The sequence below is a fragment of the Jaculus jaculus genome, chromosome 8, assembly GCF_020740685.1.
Source record: "Jaculus jaculus isolate mJacJac1 chromosome 8, mJacJac1.mat.Y.cur, whole genome shotgun sequence".
NCBI classification, from domain to species: Eukaryota; Metazoa; Chordata; class Mammalia; order Rodentia; family Dipodidae; genus Jaculus; species Jaculus jaculus.
Window position 1 is genome coordinate 3666546 of NC_059109.1, and position 20789 is coordinate 3687334.

Genomic DNA, 20789 nt, shown 5'->3' on the forward strand with positions numbered 1-20789 from the left:
AGCAGGCAAACACCTTAACTGCTAAGCCATCTCTCCAACCCAATAAACTACCTTTTTTTTTTTTTTTTTTTTTTTTTGGCTTTTCTAGGTAGGGTTTCACTCTAGTCCAGGCCTGGAATTCACTATGTAGTCTCAGGGTTGCCCTGAACTCCTGGCGATCCTCCAACCTCTGCCTCCAGAGTGCTGGGATTAAAGGCATGTGCCAACACGCCCAACTTAATAAAGTATTTTTTAAAAAATTAAAAAAAAATACAGCCATGAGTTTGAAGCCACCCTGAGACTACACAGTGAATCCAGGTCAGCCTCTCATGTTTTGCAGTGGCGTGGCAAGAGGCCCTGGCACATCCCCTTCCCCTGCTGCCAACACCCTCCCTGCAACGCACACACACAAATAAGAAAAAAAAAATTAGAAATCAGGTGTGGTGGCGCCTTCCTTTAATCTCAGCACTCAGGAGGCAGAGGTAGGAGGATCGCCAGGAGTTCAAGGCCACCCTGAGTCTACATAGTGAATTCCAGGTCAGCCTGAGCTAAAGTGAGACCCTACCTCGAAAAACAAACAAACTACCCTACCTCAAAAAAAGTAAAAAATTAAAGCTTAATTTTTTTACTTGAAAACTCAGTGAAAGGATGGAGAGATGACTTAAGGGCTAAGGCAATTGACCACAAAGCCTAAGAACCCAGGTTCAATTCCCCAGAACCCAGACGCTTGCATCGTCACCATGCGTACCTGGTTTATGTGGGACCAAGATCAAACATGGATCTGTAGGTTTCGCAGGTAAGCACCTTAACTGCTAAGCCCTGTTTTGGTTGCCTTTTTTCTAAACATATTAACTAATTTATTTATTTGAGACAGAAAAGAGAAAAAGAATGGGTATGCCAGGGCCTCCAGCCCCTGCAAATGAGCTCCAGATGCCTGTACTACCTTGTGCATCTGGCTTACATGGGTCCTGGGGAATTGAACCAGGGTCCTTTGGCTTTGCAGGCAAGTGCCTTAAATGTTAAGCCATCTCTCCAGCAGCCCCTCCCCCCACTTTTTTTTGTGTTTTTTGAGGTAGGGCAAGCGTCTAGTATTCAATTGCAGTGGCTAGAGGCTTGCCCCTCCCTCCTTCCATCACAGAAAAAAAGGATAAAGGGAAAAGGTGAGACAAGACCAAAATTTTTAAAAAGAAAGAAAACAAGTCAAGCAACTGAGTTTGAGGCTATCCTAACCCTGAAATTACATAGTGAATACCAGGTCAGCCTGGGCTACACCAAGACCATGCCTCATAAATAAATAAATAAATAAATAAAAATAAAAACATAGGCTGGGTGTGGTGGTGCACACCTTTAATCCTAGTACGTGGGAAGCAGAGATAGGAGGATTGCCATGAATTCGAAGCCAGCCTGAGACTACATAGTGAATTCCAGGTCAGCTTGAGCTAGAGTGAGACCCTACCTCGGGGAAAACAACAACAACAACAAAAACACTAAAAGATCCAAAAGGATGTTTTAAGGACATATGGGAAATTGGAATATCTGGCACATATTACAGACAATATTATTTCCATGTTGAACCCCTTGGTAGCGACAATGATACTGTAGTTACACAGGGTGATGGTCCTGTTCTTTTTGGAGAGCTTAAGGATGAATATGATGCATGCCATTTATCATAAACGATTCAGGAAAACTGTATGAAATTCATAAGGAACTCTCACATAATGCTCATGGAATATAAACAGGAGTTAGTTTGGAAAACAGGCAGATTCTCAAAAAAAAAAAAATGTAATTTTACCATACAAACTAGAATTCTATTACTAGCTATCTACCCAAAAGAAAAAAATAATAATTCTGTTTTAGAGTGCTGGAGAGATGGCTTAGTGGTTAAGATATTTACCTACAAAGCCAAAGGACCACAGTTCAATTCTCCAGTACCCACATAAGCCAGATGCACAAGGGAGCACATGCATCTGGAGTTAGTTTACAGTGGCTGAAGGTCCTGGCGCACCCATTTTCTCCCTCTCTGCCTCTTTCTCGCAAATAAATAATTAATTAAAAAGATTTTAATTCTATGTTAGGACTGGAGAGTCAGTTTAGCAGTTAAGGTGCTTGCCTGCAAAGCCAAAGGTTCCCAGTTCAATTCTCCAACACCCACGTAAGCCAGATGCACAAAGTGATGCGTGTGTCTGGAGTTCCTTTGCAGTGCCTGGAAACCCTAGCACTCCCATTCTCTATCTGCCTTTCTCTCTTGCAAATAAATAAATAAAAATAAAAAATAAAATATTTAAAATTCTATTTTGTGGGCTGAAGAGATGGCTTAGTGCTTGTTAAGGCACTTGCTTGCAAAGCCAAAGGACCCAGGTTTGATTCCCCAGGACCCACGTGAGCCAGATGCACAAGGGGCACATGTGTCTGGAGTTCGTTTGCAGTGGCTGGAGGCCCTGGCACACCCATTCTCTCCCTCTCTTTCTCTCTCTCAAATAAATACATAAATTTAAAAAATATATGTTAGAATTGCATTTGTATAAAAGATATCACTTTATAATTTCATTTGTACGAAAGGTAAAGAAAAATAATTTGGAAGAAGAAAGATGATTAGCAGTTGCCTAAGACTGGGAACAGAAACGGGTTAGCCATAAAGCTTTTTTTATTAACAAAAAAAGAAGAAAAAGAAGAAATCTTATTGGAGTGATAAAAATGTTCCAAAACTAGGTAACTTGAATACATCTGTAAACATATGGCGGAAAAAAAATCACTGATAGGGGTTGGAGAAATGGCTTAGCAGTTAGCCCTGGCCCACCTATTCTCTCTCTCTCCATCTGCCTCTTCTTCTCTGTCTCTCAAATAAATGAATAAATAAATATTTTTAAATGATCAAACACTAAAGTTTAAAAAACAAGAAAAAGTGAAAAAAAAAAAGAAAATTTGGAACTCAGATAAAAGCTCAAAGAGCATTAAAATCAGGGCTGGAGAGATGGCTTAGCATTTAAGGTAGCTTGCCTGTGAAGCCTAAGGACCCAGGTTCCATTCCCCAGGATTCACATAAGCCAGATGCACCTGATGGTGCATGCATCTGGAGTTACTTTGAGCTGGCTTAGATGCCCTAGTATGCCCATTCTCTCTCTTTCTCTAATAAAGAAATAAAAATCAAAAAGATAAAATCATGGGGCTGGAGAGATGGCTTAGTGGTTAAGGCGTTTGCCTGTAAAGCCACAGGACCCAGGTTCAATTCCTCAGGACCCATGGAAGCCAGATGCACAAGGGGGCGCATGCGTCTGGAGTTCATTTGCAATGGCTACAGGCCCTAGCGCGCTCATTCTTTCTCTCCCTTTCTCTGCCTCTTTCTCTCTTTCTCTCAAATAAATAAATAAAAATAAAGTTTAAAAACAATAAAATCAGCCAGGTGTGGTGGCGCACACCTTTAATCTCAGCACTAGGAAGACAAAGGTAGGAGGATCACCATGAGTTGAGTTCAAGGCTACCCTGAGACTACATAGTGAGTTCCAGGTCAGCCTGGACTAGAGTGAGCCTCTATCTCGAACCCCCCCCCCCCAAAAAAAAATAAAATCAGCCAGGTGTGGTGGTTCATGTCTTTAATCCCAACACTCAGAAGTAAGAGGCACAGATTGAGAGGGGGAGGAGATATGATGGAGAGGTTCAAGGGGAAAGTGGGGGAAAGGAAGGAATGACCATGGGATATTGTTTACAATCATGGAAGTTGTTAATTATAAAAAAGAAAAGAGAGCTGGAGAGATGGCTTAGTGGTTAAGCACTTGCCTGTGAAGCCTAAGGACCCAGGTTCAAGGCTCAATTCCCCAGGACCCACGTAAGGCAGATGTACAAGGTGGCACATGTATCTGGAGTTTGTTTGCAGTGGCTGGAGGCCCTGGTGTGCCCATTCTCTCTCTCTCTGCCTTTTTCTCAGTCTGTCACTCTCAAATAAATAAATAAAATAATCTTTCTTAAAAAAAAAAAAAAAAAAAGAACTAAGAGGTAGAAGGATCACTATGAGTTCCAGACCAGCCTGGGACTACAAAGAGGGTTCAAGGTGAGCCTGGTCTAGAGTGAGACCCTACCATGAAAAACCAAAAAAAAAAAAAAAAAAAAGAAAAAGAAAAAGAAAAAGAAAAAGAAAAAAAAAACAACTATAACCCTATTGAGCTGACAAGTACTTACACTTAATTTGGGCTTGGCAGACATGGGTGCATACACCTGTAATCCCAGCTCCCAAGAGGCAGAGGCAGGAGGATCATAAATTCCAGGAAGCATTGCAAGGCCTGCTCAAGCCAATTCCTTACCAGCCAAAAAATGAATGAAAAGGCAAAATAAAAATGTTTAGAGTCAGGTATAGTGGTGCACGCCTTTAATCCCAGCACTCTCAGGAGGCAGAGGTAGGAGGATTGCTGTGAGTTCGAGGCCACCCTGAGACTCCATAGTGAATTCCAGGACAGCCTGGGCCAGAGGGAGACCCTGCCTAAAAAAAAAAAAAAAAAAAAAAGAAAAGAAAAGAAAAAGGGGCTGGAGGAATAGCTTAGTGGTTAAGGCATTTGCTTGCAAAGCCAAAGGACCCAGGTTCGATTCCCCAGGACTCACATAAGAAAGATGCACAAGGGGGCGCATGCATCTGAAATTTGTCTGCAGTGGCTGGAGGCCCTGGCAGCACATTCTCTCTCTCTCTCTCTCTCTCCCTCTGTCGAATAAATAAATAAATATTTTTAAAAAACAGAAAAAGCCGGGCATGGTGACGCACGCCTTTAATCCTAGCACTTGGGAGGCAGAGGTAGGAGGATCGCCATGAGTTCAAGGCCACCCTGAGACTACAGAGTTAATTCCAGGTCAGCCTGGACCAGAGGGAGACCCTACCTCGAAAAAAAAAAAAAAAAAAAAAGTTTAGATGCAAATTCAGTCTTTCTTTTCAGCTTCCAATTAAAACCTGGAGGTTGGATGTGACTGGAATCAACTCCCTCCTTAACCCTCACTAAAACTCAGGGATGTTGAGGAGACATAAATTTACAAAGGCAAAATGAACAAGTTAGGTAGCATTTCAGGTACACAAAGCAGACACAGCTGAATGTGACCTGGAATCCCAAGTAGTACTCAGGAGACTAAAGCAAGCAATCAGCAGTTTGAAGACCTGCGGGCTATTTAACAGAACAAAACTCCACAAGCAAAAAACAAAGTAAATGTAACTGCCCACCTAGGCAGATGGAAAGGCCACACCTCCCAAGACACCACAAGCTTCAGTTGCAGGACAGAGAAATCCTGCTGGAGGCTGGAAAAAAGGCTAATGGTTGAAAGCCCTTACTTGCAAAGCTTGCAGCCTGGGTTCAATCCAAAGCCACCCACATAAACCAGAAAGAAAAAGTGGCATATGAGTGCTTACTGGTTAAGGCGTTTGCCTGCAAAGCCAAAGGACCCAAGTTAGATTCCCCAGGACCCACGTTAACCAGATGCACAAGGTAGCACATGTCTTTGGAGTTCATTTATAGTGGCTAGAGGCCCTGGTGCACCCATTCTCTCCTTCAACTTCCCTCTCTCTCCCTCTTTCTCTCTGTCAAATAAATAAATAAAAATATATTTTAGGGATGGAAAGATGGCTTAATGGTTAAGGTGCTGGCCCCAGTAAGCCAGATGCACAATATGGTACCTATATCTGGAGTTCATTTGAAACTAGAGGCCCTATGTGCCCATTCTATCTGCCTCTCTCTCAAATAAATAAATATTTTAAATATACATACACACACACACACACACTTTTAGCCAGGCATCATGGTGTATGCCTTTAATCCCAGCACTCGGGAAGCAGAAAAAGGACAATTGCTCTAAGTTCGAGGCCACCCTGAGTCTAATTCCAAGTCAGCCTGGGCTAGAGTGAGACTGCGGTGGTTTGATTCAGGTGTCCCCCATAAACTTAAGTATTTTGAATGCTAAGTTCTCCAGCTGATGGCAATTGTTAGTTAACGCCTTCTGGAGGCAGTGTATTGTTGGGGGTGGGCTTATGGGTATTATAGCCAGTGTCTCCTTGCTAGTATTTGGCACACTCTTCTGTTCCTGTTGTCTACCTGATGTTGGTCAGAAGGTGGTATCTACCCTCTGTTCATGCTATCATTTTCCCTGCCATTGTGGAGCTTTCCCTTGAGTCTGTGAGCCAAAATAAATCCATTTTTCCTACAAGCTGCTCTTAGTTGGGTGATTTCTACCAGCAATGCAAACCTGACTGCAACAATAAAGTGGTACCAAGGAGTGGGATTGCTGCTAGACACCTGACTATGGCTTTTGCCTTTTGAAGCTGATTTTCAAGAGTAATGTGGAAGGATTTGAAACCTTGGCCTAAGAGACACCTTGCAGTGCTGTACGTGCAGCTTGATGGACTATTCTGGTCAGAGTTGAAAGACCTGAATGCAGTAAGAACGATGGACTGTGAGGCTTGGCTTATGAGGGTGAGAAAGAACTTTGCTTGGACAGGGCTAGCAACTTGTGTGAGAGCTTGCTGTTATGCCCGTGTCCTGAGAAGTTGTGCATGGTTGCTTTGCGCAGAAATGGACTGATGTGAGCAGAGGGATATGGCACAGAAAGAAATGTTAAGGCCAAAAATGCTGCCTGTTTAGCAGCAGTTGAGAGATTACAACCATTGAGATTGGGCTAGCTGACTTGCACATTGGGGCAACAGGAAAAATGTAGACTCTTTTGAAGGGGCCTGAGTGCTCAAGGAGTGTCCTGTTCTTCCAAATTTGCTTTATTCCCACTGGATTAACAAATTGGCACCCTACCTGGTATTGGGGAGTATAAGAAGTGCAGAAAAGAGAGGGTCATTGAGTTTGCAATGCAGTCTTATGTTTTGGAAATTTGTAAACGGCCATGGGCAGTGTGAAGCAGTTTTGTTGGATGCAAACATGGAGACCGGCTGGAGCTGTGAGGGTGGACCGTGGGTTGCAATGGAGACCCAGTGGAGATGCTGGGACCATGAGATGGCTGCCAAGGACAGCTGCCCACCCCAGATGAAGTTTTCCAGGGCTGTGAGTAGCCTAGCTAGAGGGGCAGAATTGGAACTCCAGAGACTTGTTGCTGGTTAGAATCATCAGTCTTAGATTTGTCACTGACTAGAGTTGTTGGACTTGGAACTATAGAGTTTGATGTTTGTCCTGTTTTAAATCTTGTATTGGTTGAGTATTTCTTTGCTATGCCCACTGACATCTTTTGCAGTGTGAATGTGTATTCTGTGCCATTGTGGGTTTTGGGGGGATTTTTTGGTATTATGGCTCAGTTAAAAGATTTTGGACTATGGAATGTTTGAACATCATTAGGGTTGATGAAAACTATGGGGACTTTTGTTGTTGTTTGTTTTATTTGAGAGCGACAGACAGAGAAAAAGAGGCAGAGAGAGAATGGGCACACCAGGGCCTCCAGCCACTGCAAACTAACTCCAAACATGTGTGCCCCCCTCTTGTATATCTGGCTAATGTGGGTCCTGGGGAAGTGAGCCTCAAAGCGGGGTCCTTAGGCTTCACAGACAAATGCTTAACCGCTAAGCCATCTCTCCAAACCAGCTATGGGGACTTTTAAAGATGGACTTAACTATTGTATATATGTAATTACAATGATTGTAATGGGGAGGTAATATGATGGAGAATGGAATTTCAAATAAAGTGTAGGGGTGGGGAGGGAGGGAATTACCATGGGATATATTTTATAATCATGGAAAATGTTAATAAAAAATAAAAAATAAATTTAAAAATATATATAAAAAATAAAAATAATAAAAAAAATTAAATAAAAAAAAAGATGGACTTAACCATGCCTGATATAAAATGCAATGCATTATCAGTTTATGGAGGCCAAGGGCAGAATGGGGTGGTTTCAGTCAGGTGTTCCCCATAAACTTAAGTATTCTGAATGCTGGTTCTCCAGTTGATGACAATTGGAAATTAAAGCCTCCTGGAGACTGTGTATTGTTGGGGTGCGCATATGGGCATTACAGCCAGTGTTCCCTTGCCAGTGTTTGGCACACTCTCCTGTTCCTGTTGTCCACCTGATGTTGGTCAGGAGGTGGTGTCCACCCTCTTGCTCATGCTATTGTTTTCCCTGCCATTGTGGCGCTGCCCCCTCAAGCCTGTAGACCAAAATAAAGCTGCTGTTGGTTGGGTGATTTCTACCAGCAATGTGAACCTGGCTGCAACAGAGACCCTACCTTGAAAAACAAATATGTATGTATGTGTGTATGTATATGCATACATACATATATATATATATATATATATATATATATATATATATATATATATATATATGTATGTATGTATATATTCCTCTTAAGAGCAACAATTTCTGAATTTATTGTAAATCCACAATGTAATCTTTGAAAGATTTTCTCAAAAGGTATATTTTACTGTAATATTTCACCAATTTAACAGCATTTTGGTAAGCTAAGTATTTTTTGTTTGAAGTTGACTTCATAAAGCCTATAAATAGTCCTCAATGATATCGACTCTCAGACGACTATTAGGTTATGGCATCTAGAATTAGAGCACCTTATATTCCTTTTTTTTTTTTTTTTTTTTGAGGTAGAGTCTCACTCTAGTCCAGGATAACCTGGAATTCACTCTGTAGTTTCAGGGTGGCCTCGAACTTACGGTGATCCTCTTACCTCTGCCTCCCGAGTGCTGGGATTAAAGACGTGGGCCACCATGCCCAGCTATTCCCTGCTTTTATTTATTTATTTTTCAAGGTAGGGTTTCACTCTAGCCCAGGCTGACCTGGAATTCACCATGGAGTCTCAGGGTGGCCTCGAACTCTCCAAGATCCTCCTACCTCTGCCTCCCGAGTGCTGGGATTAAAGGCGTGCACCACCATGTCCGGCTATTCCCTGCTTTTAAATGCCCTGGAGTCTTAAACTTAAGTAACATATTATCTTGTAGAAGTGACCTCCCTCTGTCAGTGTGCGCGCATGCCTGGTCTATAGGAATTCCAGTGACATCCTTCAGATCAGTTCTATGCACAACTACTGACCAACTACTGAGGCTCCCCTGGGCTGCTCTGCTGTGCTGGACGTGTCCTCATGCTGACAAGATAGGCCACAAGGACAGAACTAACTGTTCAGAGAGCCTCTGCCACCAGATGTAAAGCAGAGGTGACTGCGAGAATCTGTGTGTGTTGTAAAACTGCTCAGAACTACAAAGCTTCTGTGGTTGTGTGTTTAACTCTCAAACTTACAGAATACAGTAATGTCAAAACAAAAATAAGTGAGTTAGCTGGGTGTGGTGGCAGACGCCTTTAATCCCAGCACTCAGGAAGCAGAGGTAGAGGAAGGAGGATCACAGTGAGTTCAAGGCCACCCTGAGACTACATACATAGTGAATTCCAGGTCAGCCTGGACCAGAGTAAGACCCTACCTCAAAATAACAAACAAATAAATAAATAAATAAAATAAAAGAGTAAATTGGGCTGGAGAGATGGCTTAGCAGTTAAGGTGCTTGCCTGTGAAGCCTAAGGACCCAGGCTGGATTTCCCAGTACCCATGTAAACCATGTGCACAAGTTGTTTGCAGTGGCTAGAGGCCCTTGCATGCCCATTCTCTCTATCTGCCTTTTCCTGTCACTTTCTCTCTCAAATAACTAAATAAAATAAATGGGGGGGGGGGTGACTGGAGATAGCTTAGCAGCTAAGACATTTGCCTGCAAAGCCGAAGGACTGAAATTTGATTCCCCAGGACTCACGTTAAGTCAGAGGCACAAGGTGGCACATGCAACTGGAGTTCGTTTGCAGTGGCTGGAGGCCCTGGCGTGCCCATTCTTTCCCTGTCTCTCTCTCTCTCTCTGCTTGCAAATAAAAATTTTAAATAAATATTTTTTTTTCTTAAAAAGAAAGGAGTGTGTGAAGATTGGAGAAACTGGCACAGGCTCCATACAGTGCCTATAGAGATGTAGAATCATACAGCTGTTGAAGTTGGTAGGTCATCACTCCAAGTTTACACACTAACTAAAGATCAGAGAACAGACTCACAGATGCAAGACTCCATCTCCAAAGCAGCGCTGTTCACAACAGCAAGGAGATGCAAGCTGCCCAAATGCCTTCCAGTAGGTGAATGGAGCATGCTGTGATGTGCACACGTGGAATGTTTGCGACAAAAAAGAATGCTGAGTGTGGTGGCGCAGGCCTTTAATCCCAGCACTCAGGAGTAGGAGGATCACCATGTGGTTGAGGTCAGCCTGAGACCAAATAGTGAATTCTAGGTCAGTCTGGGCTAGAGTGAGACCCTACCTCAAAAAAGAAAGAAAGGAAAAGAAAGAAAGGGAATGCAGGGCCTGGGTTTGATTCCCCAATACCCACATAAAGCTGGGACTGGGATGTGCTCAGTGATGAGAGTGATTGCTCTAGATTTCACCCCCAGCAGAAGGAGGGAAGGAGAGAGGGTGAGAAGAGAAGAAAGAAAAAGGACAGACAAGGAAGGATGAAAGAAAATGAAGAAAGAAGCCAGATTCAAAAGGTCAAATGTGTATGATTCTATTTACAGGAGAAAGCTGGTCCAGGTCCATCCACAGTGACAGAACGCGGAGTACTGGTTACAAGCAACTGCTTAATGACTGAAGAGATAGTTGCACAACACTGAAGAGATGGCTCAGCAGTTAAGGAACCTGCCTACAATGCCTAACAACCCAAGTTCAGTTCCCCAGTACCCACGTAAAGCCAGATGCACAAAGTGGTACATGTGTCTGGAGTTCATATGTAGTGGCTGGAAGTCCCAGCATGCTCATTCTCCCCCTATCCCCCTCATTAAAAAAATATTTTTCAAAAAGCAGCAATAAATAAAAATAAATTTCTTTAAAAAAGGGGGGGGGCTAGAGAGATGACTTAGCAGTTAAGGTGCTTGCCTGCAAAGCCAAAGGACCTCTGTTCAATTCCCCAGTCCCCACAAAAGCCAGATACACACAAGGTGGCAAGTATATCTGGAATTTTTTTGCAGTGGCTGGAAGCCTTGGTGCACCCATTTCCGCCCCCCCCCCCTCATTCATTCTACCTCTTTCCCTCTCAAATAAATAAAAATAAAAATAAAAAAATTTTAAAAAGCAGGGCTGGAGAGATGGCTTAGCAGTTTAGGCACTTGCCTGAGAAGCCAAAGGACCTGTGTTCGATTCCCCAGTACTCAGGTAAACCAGAGTCATAAACCTGTGCATGCATCTTGAGTTCACTTGCAGTGGCTAGAGGCCCTAGTGTATGCATTCTCTCTCCCCTTTCTCTCCTTGGAAACAAGTAAATGAAATATATTTTTTTAAAAAAATAGGCAAGCATGACACACACCTTTAATCCTAGCACTCAGGAAGCAGAAGAAGAGGATCACCATGAGTTCAAGGCCACCTTGAGACTACATTGTGAATTCAAGATCAGCCTGGACTGGAGTGAAAACTACCTCAAAGAAAAAAACAAAAATAATAAAATGGTAACATACACATTTTAATCCCAGCACTTGGGAAGCAAAGATAAGCGATTTGCTATAAGTTTGAGGCCAGCCTAGAATGACAGAGTAAGTTCTAGATCAGTTTGGGCTACAGTGAGATCTTACCTCAAAAAAGAAAAGAGGGTTGGAGAGATGGCTTAGCTGTTAAGCGCTTGCCTGTGAAGCCTAAGGACCCCGGTTCGAGGCTCGGTTCCCCAGGTCCCACGTTAGCCAGATACACAAGGGGGCGCACGCCTCTGGAGTTCGTTTGCAGAGGCTGGAAGCCCTGGCGCGCCCATTCTTTCTCTCTCCCTCTATCTGTCTTTCTCTCTGTGTCTGTCGCTCTCAAATAAATAAATAAAAATTAAAAAAGAAAACAAAACAAAACATCCAGGCATAGTGGTACACGCCTTTAATCCCAGCACTCTGGAGGCAGAGGTTCGAGGCCACCCTGAGACTACATAGTGAATTCCAGGTCAGCCTGGGCCAGAGTGAGAGCCTACCTCAAAAAACCAAAAACAGAAAAACAAACACAAATTTTTGCTGCACTGGATGGCAGCATATACCTTTAATCTCAGCACTTGGAAGGCAAAGGTAGGAGGATCGCTGGGAGGAGTTCAAGGCTACCTGAGACCACATTGTGAATTCCAGGTCAGCCTGGGCTAGGGCAAGACCCGACCTTGAAAAGCCACTGCTGAGCATGCTGATGTGCCTACAGTCCCAGTGCTGGGGACACAGAAACAGGGCAGAGGTAGGGCTTTCTGGCTATCGAGCTTTGTTGAACCAGGGAGCTCCAGGTCTGCCAGAGATTCTGCCTCAAAGAATTAAGTAGAGAACAATTACCTCTGGCCTCCACACACATGCACCCACACACACGCACATCAAAAAAAAAAAAAAAAAAAAGTGTTGTCCTGAGTTTCTTTTCTAAAACTTCTGTTCCACCCGCAGCAGATGCACATAGTGCACCAAAGCATATGCGATGCTCTGTGGCGACACCAGAGGCAGATTCAGGTGCTGCGACACCAAACTGCACAACACCAGCCCAGGGACAGCCAACACTACCCTTCGGTCAGAGGGTGTTTATCTACAGCCACACTGACAAGTCAGTCCAATGCTAACTCCTAAGTCAAGGTCTTCTAAAATGCTGCAAATGTCATTCCCCTCATCACAAATGGTAAGAACTCCACGTGAACACAAACAAGAGACAATACTTCAAGAATGAAAATTTAAATCTTGTAATGCTGAACTATACAATGGCTAATTTTATTATGTGTAGTTTATGACTCCTATTTATTTTTGAAGATAGGCTCTGTGAACTTGTGATCCTCCTGCTCCAGCTGTCAGGTGTTGGGATTACAGGTGTGAGCCTCCACACTAGGCTGTTTTTTTATCTTTTTCTTTTTTAAGCTAGGGTCTCACTCTAGCCCAGGCTGACCTGGAATTCACTATGTAGACTCAGGGTAGCCTCAAACTCACAGCGATTCGCCTACTTCTGCCTCCCAAGTGATGGGATTAAAGGCGTGCACCACGTGGCCTGGCTTAGGCCATTATTTTTTAAACCATATATAAGCACTGTTGTAAATACTGCTGGTATCCCCTGGGAAAAAAATGTAAAACAACAATTAGACTGCATTAAAGAACACAGACCCATTAACCATGCTTAAGTTCAGAGTCACTGGGAACTTCTAGTGATCTGAATTAATAGCAGTCTTCTGACCTTTTAGGAAGGTGTTTAGGAGATGTTCTCAATCCCCAAGGATACAGGAAACAAACAAACAAAAAACCCCAAAACCTTAATTTGCAGCAAGGGAAGTTTAGCTTTGATTTAATTCTAAGGAGAAAAGTCACTGAACCCGGTAATAAGGTATTGTGCAAATCTCTGCCCTTAGGGAGAAAGGACAGACAGCTGTCTTGTATTAGATACAAGGCTGCAGGAAAAGCTGGAAACAACTAGATCTCTAAAGCCACTTTCATTCTGGAATTCCACACATGAGGTATACTTCCTTCCAGCTTCTTTATTAGCTGGGATTACAAGCTTGCACCATCATGCTCATCTATAAAAAGTGGAGCAAACATCTGGTGCTTGTTTTCTGCCACAAGAGGTCCTGGCGGGCACATACACACGTACAAATAAATAAAATTTTAAAAACAACAGGGCTGGAAAGATGGCTTAGCGGTAAAGGCATTTGCCTGTGAAGCCTAAGGACACAGGTCCCATTCCCCAGGACCCATGTAAACCAGATGCACAAGGTAGCACATACATCTGGAGTTCATTTGCAGTGGCTGGAGGCCCTGGTGTGCCCATTCTCTCCCTCCCTCTCATATAAATAAATACAGTTAATTTAATTAAAACCCCGCAATATTCAGATAGCCCGTGGGGGAGGGGCATCAGGAAGAGTGTGCCACATCCCGACTGGCATACCAGTCACACACTCACAGGGGGAAGCCTGACTGGGAGCCCGAGGCTCCCCTATGGCCTCAGTTTACCCATTTGAAGAAGGTAAGTAGGGCTGGAGAGATGGCTTAGCAGCTAAGCACTTGCCTGTGAAGCCTAAGGAGCCGGGTTCGAGGCTTGATTCCCCAGGACCCATGTGAGCCAAATACACAAGGGGGCACATGCATCTGGAGTTTGTTTGCAGTGGCTGGAGGCACTGGATGGCCCATTCTCTCTATCTGTCTCTCTCTCTGTCTGTTGCTCTCAAATAAATAAATAAAAATAAACAAAACGATTTTAAAATAAAAGTTAAAAATATGAACTCCAGATGTATGTGCCACCTTGTACATCTGACTTACGTGGGTCCTGGAGAATTTAACCTAGGTCCTTTGGTTTTGCAGGCAAGTGCCTTAACTGCTAAGCCATCTGTCCATCCCTAATTTTTTTGCTTATTTTTATTTATTTATTTGAGAGTGACAGACAGACAGAGAAAAAGGCAGATAGAGAGAGTGAATGGGCGTACCAGGGCCTCCAGCCACTGCCATCAAACTCCAGACCCGTGCACCCCCTTGTGATCTGGCTAACGTGGGTCCTGGGGAATCGAGCCTTGAACCAGGGTCCTTAGGCTTCACAAGCAAGCGCTTAACCACTAAGCCATCTCTCTAGCCCCTAATTTTTTTTTTTTTTAATTATTTTAGAGAGGGACAGAGGAGAAAGAGGGAGGGAGAGAATTAGCATACAGTGGCGTCAGCCATTGAAATCAAACTCCAGGTACTTGCGCCACCTAGTGGGTATGAACGGCCTGCGCTTGTCTCACTTTTGTGCCTACATGTGCACGTGTGGAGCCCAGAGGTGGATGCTGGGTATCTTCCTCAGTCACTTTCCACATAATTTTTTTGTTTGTTTTTAAGGTTTTTGTTTATTTTTTGAAGTAGAATCTCACTCTTGACCAGGCTGACCTGGAATTCACTCTGTAGTCCCAGGTTGGTCTCAACTCTCAGTGATCCTACCTCAGTCTCCAGAATACTGAGTGAGATTAAAGGCGTGTACCACTACAACTGTCTAATTTGTTTTTTGTTTGTTTGTTTTTAATATAGAAAGCTCCACAAATTTCTGTGCCGTTCTTGTGTAGGGGCCAGGCTAATCTTACAATCTTAGTATAGGTGCTGCTGAAGCCGGCACTCTACATGATTATTTGAGCCACGGTCTCTTGCTGAACCTAAAGCCTAACAACTTTGCTGGGTTAGCTGGCCAGCAAGCCTTAGGGAGCCTCCTGTCTCCCCCTACCCAGTGCAGGGGTTATTGGTGTGTATGTACTGCCACACCTGGCTTTTTTGTGGGTGATGGGGAGCCGAACTCAGGCCATAATGATCACACAACTAGTACATACCCAATGGGTAACCTCAGTGGCCTCTCAAATACTTTTTAACATATTTTATTCAGTTTTATTTTTATTTATCTATTAGAGAAAAAGAATGGGCACACAAGGCTTCTAGCCACTTTAACCGAACTCCAGATGCATGAGTCACCATGTGCATTTGGTTTACATGGGTCCTGGGAAATTGAACCTGGTTCTTTTGGCTTTGTAGGCAAACACCTTAACCACTAAGCCATCTCCTCAGCCCTCAAATAGGCAGATAGAAAGAGAGAATGGGTGCATCAGGGCTGTTAGCCACTGTAAACAAACTCCAGGCACCTGCGCCCCCTTGTGCATCTGGCTTATGTGGGTCCTGAAGAATCGAACCAGGGTCCGTAGGCTTCACAGTCAAATGCCTTAACTGGCAAGCCACTTCACCAGCCCCTTCAAATAATTTTTAAAGTAAGTACATTTTTTTGTTTCTAATGTTTTCAAGGTAGGGCCACTTTCTACCCAGGCTCACCTAGAACTCCCTCTGTAGCCAAAGACTGGCCTCAACTCACTGTGATCTCCCTACCTCAGCCTCAAAGGTGTATATTTTTCTTTTTGTCTTAAAAAAGTTACTTTTTAAATATTTCTGTATTTATTTGCAAACAGAGTGAGACAAAAACAGAGAGAAACAGAGAGAGGGCATGCACCAAGGCCTCTGGCTGTTGCAAAGGAACTCCAAATGTATGTACACTTTGTGCATCTCACTCTACATGGGTACTGGGGAATCAATCCCAGGTCATTAGGTTTTGCAGGCAAGTGCCTTAAGTGCTGAGCCATCTCTCCAGCCCCATTATTTATTTCAGAGAGAAATAGAGGGAGCAAATGAGTGCACCAGGCTCTCCACTGCCACTGCATCATAGTAACTACAGACACATGTGTCATCTTATGTATTGCATCTGGCTTTATGTGGGTCCTGGGGAATGGAACCTGGGTCCTTGGGCTTTGCAGGCAAATGTCTTAACAGCTAAGCCATCTCTCCAACCTTTCTCTCTCTCTCTCTGTTTTGTTTTTGTTTTTTGGGTTTTTTTTTTTTTTTTTTTTTGGTGTTTTGAGGTAGGATCTCACTCTACCCCAGTAAGGCTGACCTGACCTAACCTGGAATTCACTATGTAGTCTCAGGGTGGCCTTGAACTCATGGTGATCCTATTTCTGCCTCCCAAGTGCTGGGATTAAAGGCATGCACCATCATGTCCAGCTTCTTCTTTCTCTTTTTAAAATAAGTGTATTTTTGTTATTTTCCTTGTCCCTACTGTACCTTACCTATTTTCCTCACTTTTCACAACACCTAAAAACAATCCTAGGGGCTGGAGGGATGGCTTAGTGGTTAAGGTGTTTGCCTGCAAAGCCAAAGGACTCAGGTTCAATTCCCCAGGACCCATGTAAGCCAGATGCACAAGGGGGCACATGTGTCTAGAGTTCATTTGCAATGGCTGGAGGTCCTGCCATGCCCATTCTCTCCCTCTCCCTTCCTCCCTCCCTCACTCGTTCTCTCCATCCCTTCTCTGTCAAATAAATTAATTAAAATAAATTATTTTTAAAAATGCATAAAACCATGTTTGTATTTTAAAAATCCTATATAATACATACACACCTCATAAGCATATAAAATGTGTGACATTAGATCAGTAGCTATAATTGTACTAATAAACACTGACTTTAAAGACCTACAAAGTGGGCTGGAAAGATGGTTCAGGAAGTAAGAGCACTTGCCACAAAGTTGAACTTGAGTTCGATCCCTATCACCCACATAAAAAGCCAGGTGTGACCCGGGGCATAGTGGCACACGCCTTTAATTCCAGCACTTGGGAGGCAGAGGTAAGAGGATCACCGTAAGTTCGAGGCCACCCTGAGGCTACATAGTGAATTCCAGGTCAGCCTGGGCTAGAGTGAGACCCTACCTCAAAAAACAAACAAACAAAAAAATCCAGATGTGGCAACACATGCCTGCAACCCCAGTCCTAAGACGGGCAAAGACAGGAGGAGACTCACTAGAGCTAGTCAGCCAATATGACAGGAAAAACAAACAAACAAACAAACAAACAGTAGCTCCAGGTTCTACGCAGGAGAGAGAATACCGATGCTCTACTCATGTGCACACCCACCAGGCGCGTATATCCACACACATAGAGACACTGTACACATGCACAATGGCTCACTCAGGAGAGTGAAGCAGGATGACCACTTAGGGCCGTTCAGAGCTACAGTGTGTGGCCCTAACTAAAAATAATAAATATATAAAAACTTACTTGAGGACCATCTATATGGCCCAGTTCACAAAATTCACAAGAAGTTGAGGAGAAATAATGATCTTCCCCATCTCCCCCTACCAAACTGGCAACAATGCCGTGTCCTATGCTGAAGTTGTGTAAACAAGGGAGAAAGAACGGGAGGCCGGGCAGAAAGGCCAAAGAACAACTCACCAGGACAGACAACTTTATCTAGATGTGATTCCAAACTACACCAGAGCAACAGCTCTTCTCAGTGCCTAAACCACCCCTGGCTCAGTGACTGTTTCAGCGTCATAGGTTGGTACTCAGAAACAAGCAGAGCTCACAAATGTATATTTAATTCTAAACTGAAAGCCTTACAATTGGGCCAAGAGTGGTGGTGCAAGCCTTTAATACCAGCACCCAGGAGGCAGAGGCAGGAGAATCACCTTGAGTTAGAGGCCACCCTGAGACTACATAGTAAGTTCCAGGTCAGCCTGGGCTAGAGTGAGACCCCTACCTGGAAAAACCAAAAAATATATCAAAGCTTTACAACCTAAGCCCTAAAACTTCAGTACCACTCTTGCTTGTCTTTAAAGGGTAAATAACAGGGCCCATCAAAGATGCTTTACGGAGGGGGGGACTTCCACACCACCTACAATTCCACAGCAGCCAGAAGGCTCCCATCTACAGATAAGCATCATGTGGGACACGGCTAGGCGAGGAGAGGGATAAAAATCTAGGGTTACTGCTTCTTTTCTGGCAATGCCTGAGGCGTTCGGTGGACATGGAAGTAAAGGGGAGTTTGATTGTGCAAGTGATGCCAAGAGAAACAAGATTCCACATGTCAGGGGACTGAATGCCCAACCAGGAGCAAAGGCCACTCACCCCACTGCTTTTCATCCAAATCCAGATTAGCTGCTGCACCTGAAAGCCTTTCAGAGGAAGTCTACTGGTCTTTAGTCCCTCCCTCACAGACCGAACTCAGCAAGCCCTACTCGGAGAGCACACGCTAAACCCGGCGTGGGGGGGTGCATGCCTTTAATCCCAGCACTCGGGAGTGCAAAGGTAGGAGGACTGCCATGAGTTCGAAGCCACCCTGAGACTACATAGTGAGTTCCAGGTCAGCCTGAGCTACAGTGAGATGCTACCTGGGGTGGGGGGGGGGGAATGGATGCACAGACTAGTCTTGTTTATCAAAAGCACCAATTCCTGCTTCTAAAGACAAGAAACACTCCTGGACATCCCAACTGTCTTCTGCCCCACTGGAGTCTGTACAAACTCACAAGCCAAAAATACTTGGTTCTCGGTCTGAGCAGCTCCATTTCCCCCATCGGTTTTCTTTGTCAAGTAAGTTTCTCTCCATTCCCTGGATTCTAAAGACCTTTCTCAAAGTTCCCAAGTTGAACCCTGAGCTCAGCACTCGAGTCCCTTCAGAAAGTTCCCGCCTTCAAAGATAGCTCCCTCCCAGCAGACTTTTCCCAGGTCTGACACTGGCCGGCTCCCATCAGCAGATCCCTCTTTTCCCCTCCCACGACCTAACTTTTCGGAGAGTCCATGTGTCCTCACCATAATCATGTCTCCCTCCTCGCAAATTTTTTTTTTTTTTTTTTTTTTGCTTATCTCTCCTCAGGTGGAGACAGACATGCACGAGTCATGTGTTCTTCTCAAACCCCTATCCCCCAAGTGTCAGTCGGGTTCCCCAGGATCGTGCACAGCACCTAACAATCCTCCCTTAAGAGTATACGCCCCAATTCTGCCACCCCAGCCCCCTAACTCAAAGACCGCTTTAGTTTCTGGACATTCCCTCTCACCCCAAAGGCAGGTGTCCTGGGGCTTTTATTTACCGCTCGCGATTGTCACTCTCCGATCGCCACCCCACGCGGGTCCCCTTCTCTCCTCCCTGACACGCTCCTCGAGACCTCGGCGGCCCCTCACTCACTCTCTCTGGTCGGTCCCCCCGTCTTCCCCGCCCGTCCCCTGGTCCGGGCCGGCCCTGCCCGGCGGGCTCGGGCGTCGCGTCCCGTCCAGTCCCGTCCCGTCCCGTCGCGGGGCGGCGAGGCCCTCCCTCGCGGCCACGGCCGCCGGCTCACCAGTTGGTCATGTCCAGGAAGAAGGCGCAGCCGGCTGGGTTGAGCTGGAAGCCGAGCAGCCGCTGGAACTCGGAGATGAGAACGTCCTTGTCGGTGGTGCCCAAGCAGCTGAACTTCTGCATCAGCTCCGGGTCCAGGTCCACGTCCATGCCCTCCATGGCGGGGAGGGAGGAGGACGCGGAGGAGGGGAGCCGGACGAGCCCGCCGCTGGCCCCGCCGCCTCACCGCCGAGCGGCCGGGCCCGCGGTGCGTGTGTGTTGTAAGGGGGGGGGTGTCGGAGAAGATGGGGGGGCCGCGCTGCACGGCTGACGTAGGCCACGGGGCCCCCCACTCACCGCCTCATGCGGGTCAACTCACACGGCCGCTCGCGCAACCCCCCCTCCCACCCCCCCAACGCCGCCTGCGCCGCCGCCGCCGCCGCTCGCGGGTCCACCGCCTCCGCCTCCCTCCCTCCCTCCCTCCCTCCCGCGCCGCGCCCACTGCGCACGCGCCACCCCCGAGGCCCCGCCCCTTCCTCTCCCGAAGGCCCTCTTTCAGTGACGTCACAGCCCCGTGACGTCTCTCGCGTGACCTCACCGCGGGGAGCAAGAAGGGGCAAGGAGCGGGGAGGAGGGAGCGAGGCTGCCCTGGGCGGCCTTGGGCGGCGTGGGTTTCCTTCTCCGCTGCGCTCCAGACTCTTCGGGCGGTGACGAGAGGAGGCGATGTGCCGGCGGGGTGTGACCGCGGCCAGGTCAAGGAGCAAAGGGCGCGGCAACCAGGGACGCGGCCCCCAAATGCTTGGTCCCAGGCCTCGATTCCCTGGGGATCTGCTGGTCTTGCCTGTGGTGTCATGCGACAGTTCCATCGTGAGTCTCCAGAGAGACAACGAAGGCCTCGCCACCGGTCGGGCTGAACACCCACCCACAGGCAGCACCACCCCTCTCAAAATGAAGGTTAATTCAAGAGAATTCGGTAAAACTTTTCTGTCTTGAAAATCCAAAGCAAAGTCTCACTCGCCAGGTTCAATTCCCAAGCCACCCATGTGGAAGCAGGCTGCAAGTGACACGAGCATGTGCCTCTCTTGCTCTCTCAAATAAAAGTTATATATACATATATATATTCAGATCCTGCCCAGTGTGGTGGCACACGCCTTTAATCCCAGCAATCGGGAAGCAGAAGTAGGAGGATTATTATGAGTTCGAGGCCACCCTGAGACTATATAGTGAATTCCAGGTCAGCCTGAGCCAGAGTAAGACCCTAC

The 20789-nt window shown here is 45.6% G+C and overlaps 1 protein-coding gene across 3 annotated transcripts in view; it reads right to left on the reverse strand.

The window, feature by feature from the left end:
* Nucleotides 1–19886, reverse strand: part of Ilrun (inflammation and lipid regulator with UBA-like and NBR1-like domains) — a 77950-nt gene extending 58064 nt beyond the window's left edge. For 2 of the 3 annotated variants that reach the window (XM_045156248.1, XM_045156246.1), the window contains exon 1: nucleotides 19550–19886. In XM_045156248.1, coding sequence (XP_045012183.1) covers nucleotides 19550–19707 — 158 coding nt within the window. In that variant the 5' untranslated portion in view covers nucleotides 19708–19886. The remainder of the gene's footprint in view (nucleotides 1–19549) is intronic. The other variant, XM_045156247.1, reaches the window with a different exon arrangement.
* Nucleotides 19887–20789: the final 903 nt, after the last annotated feature.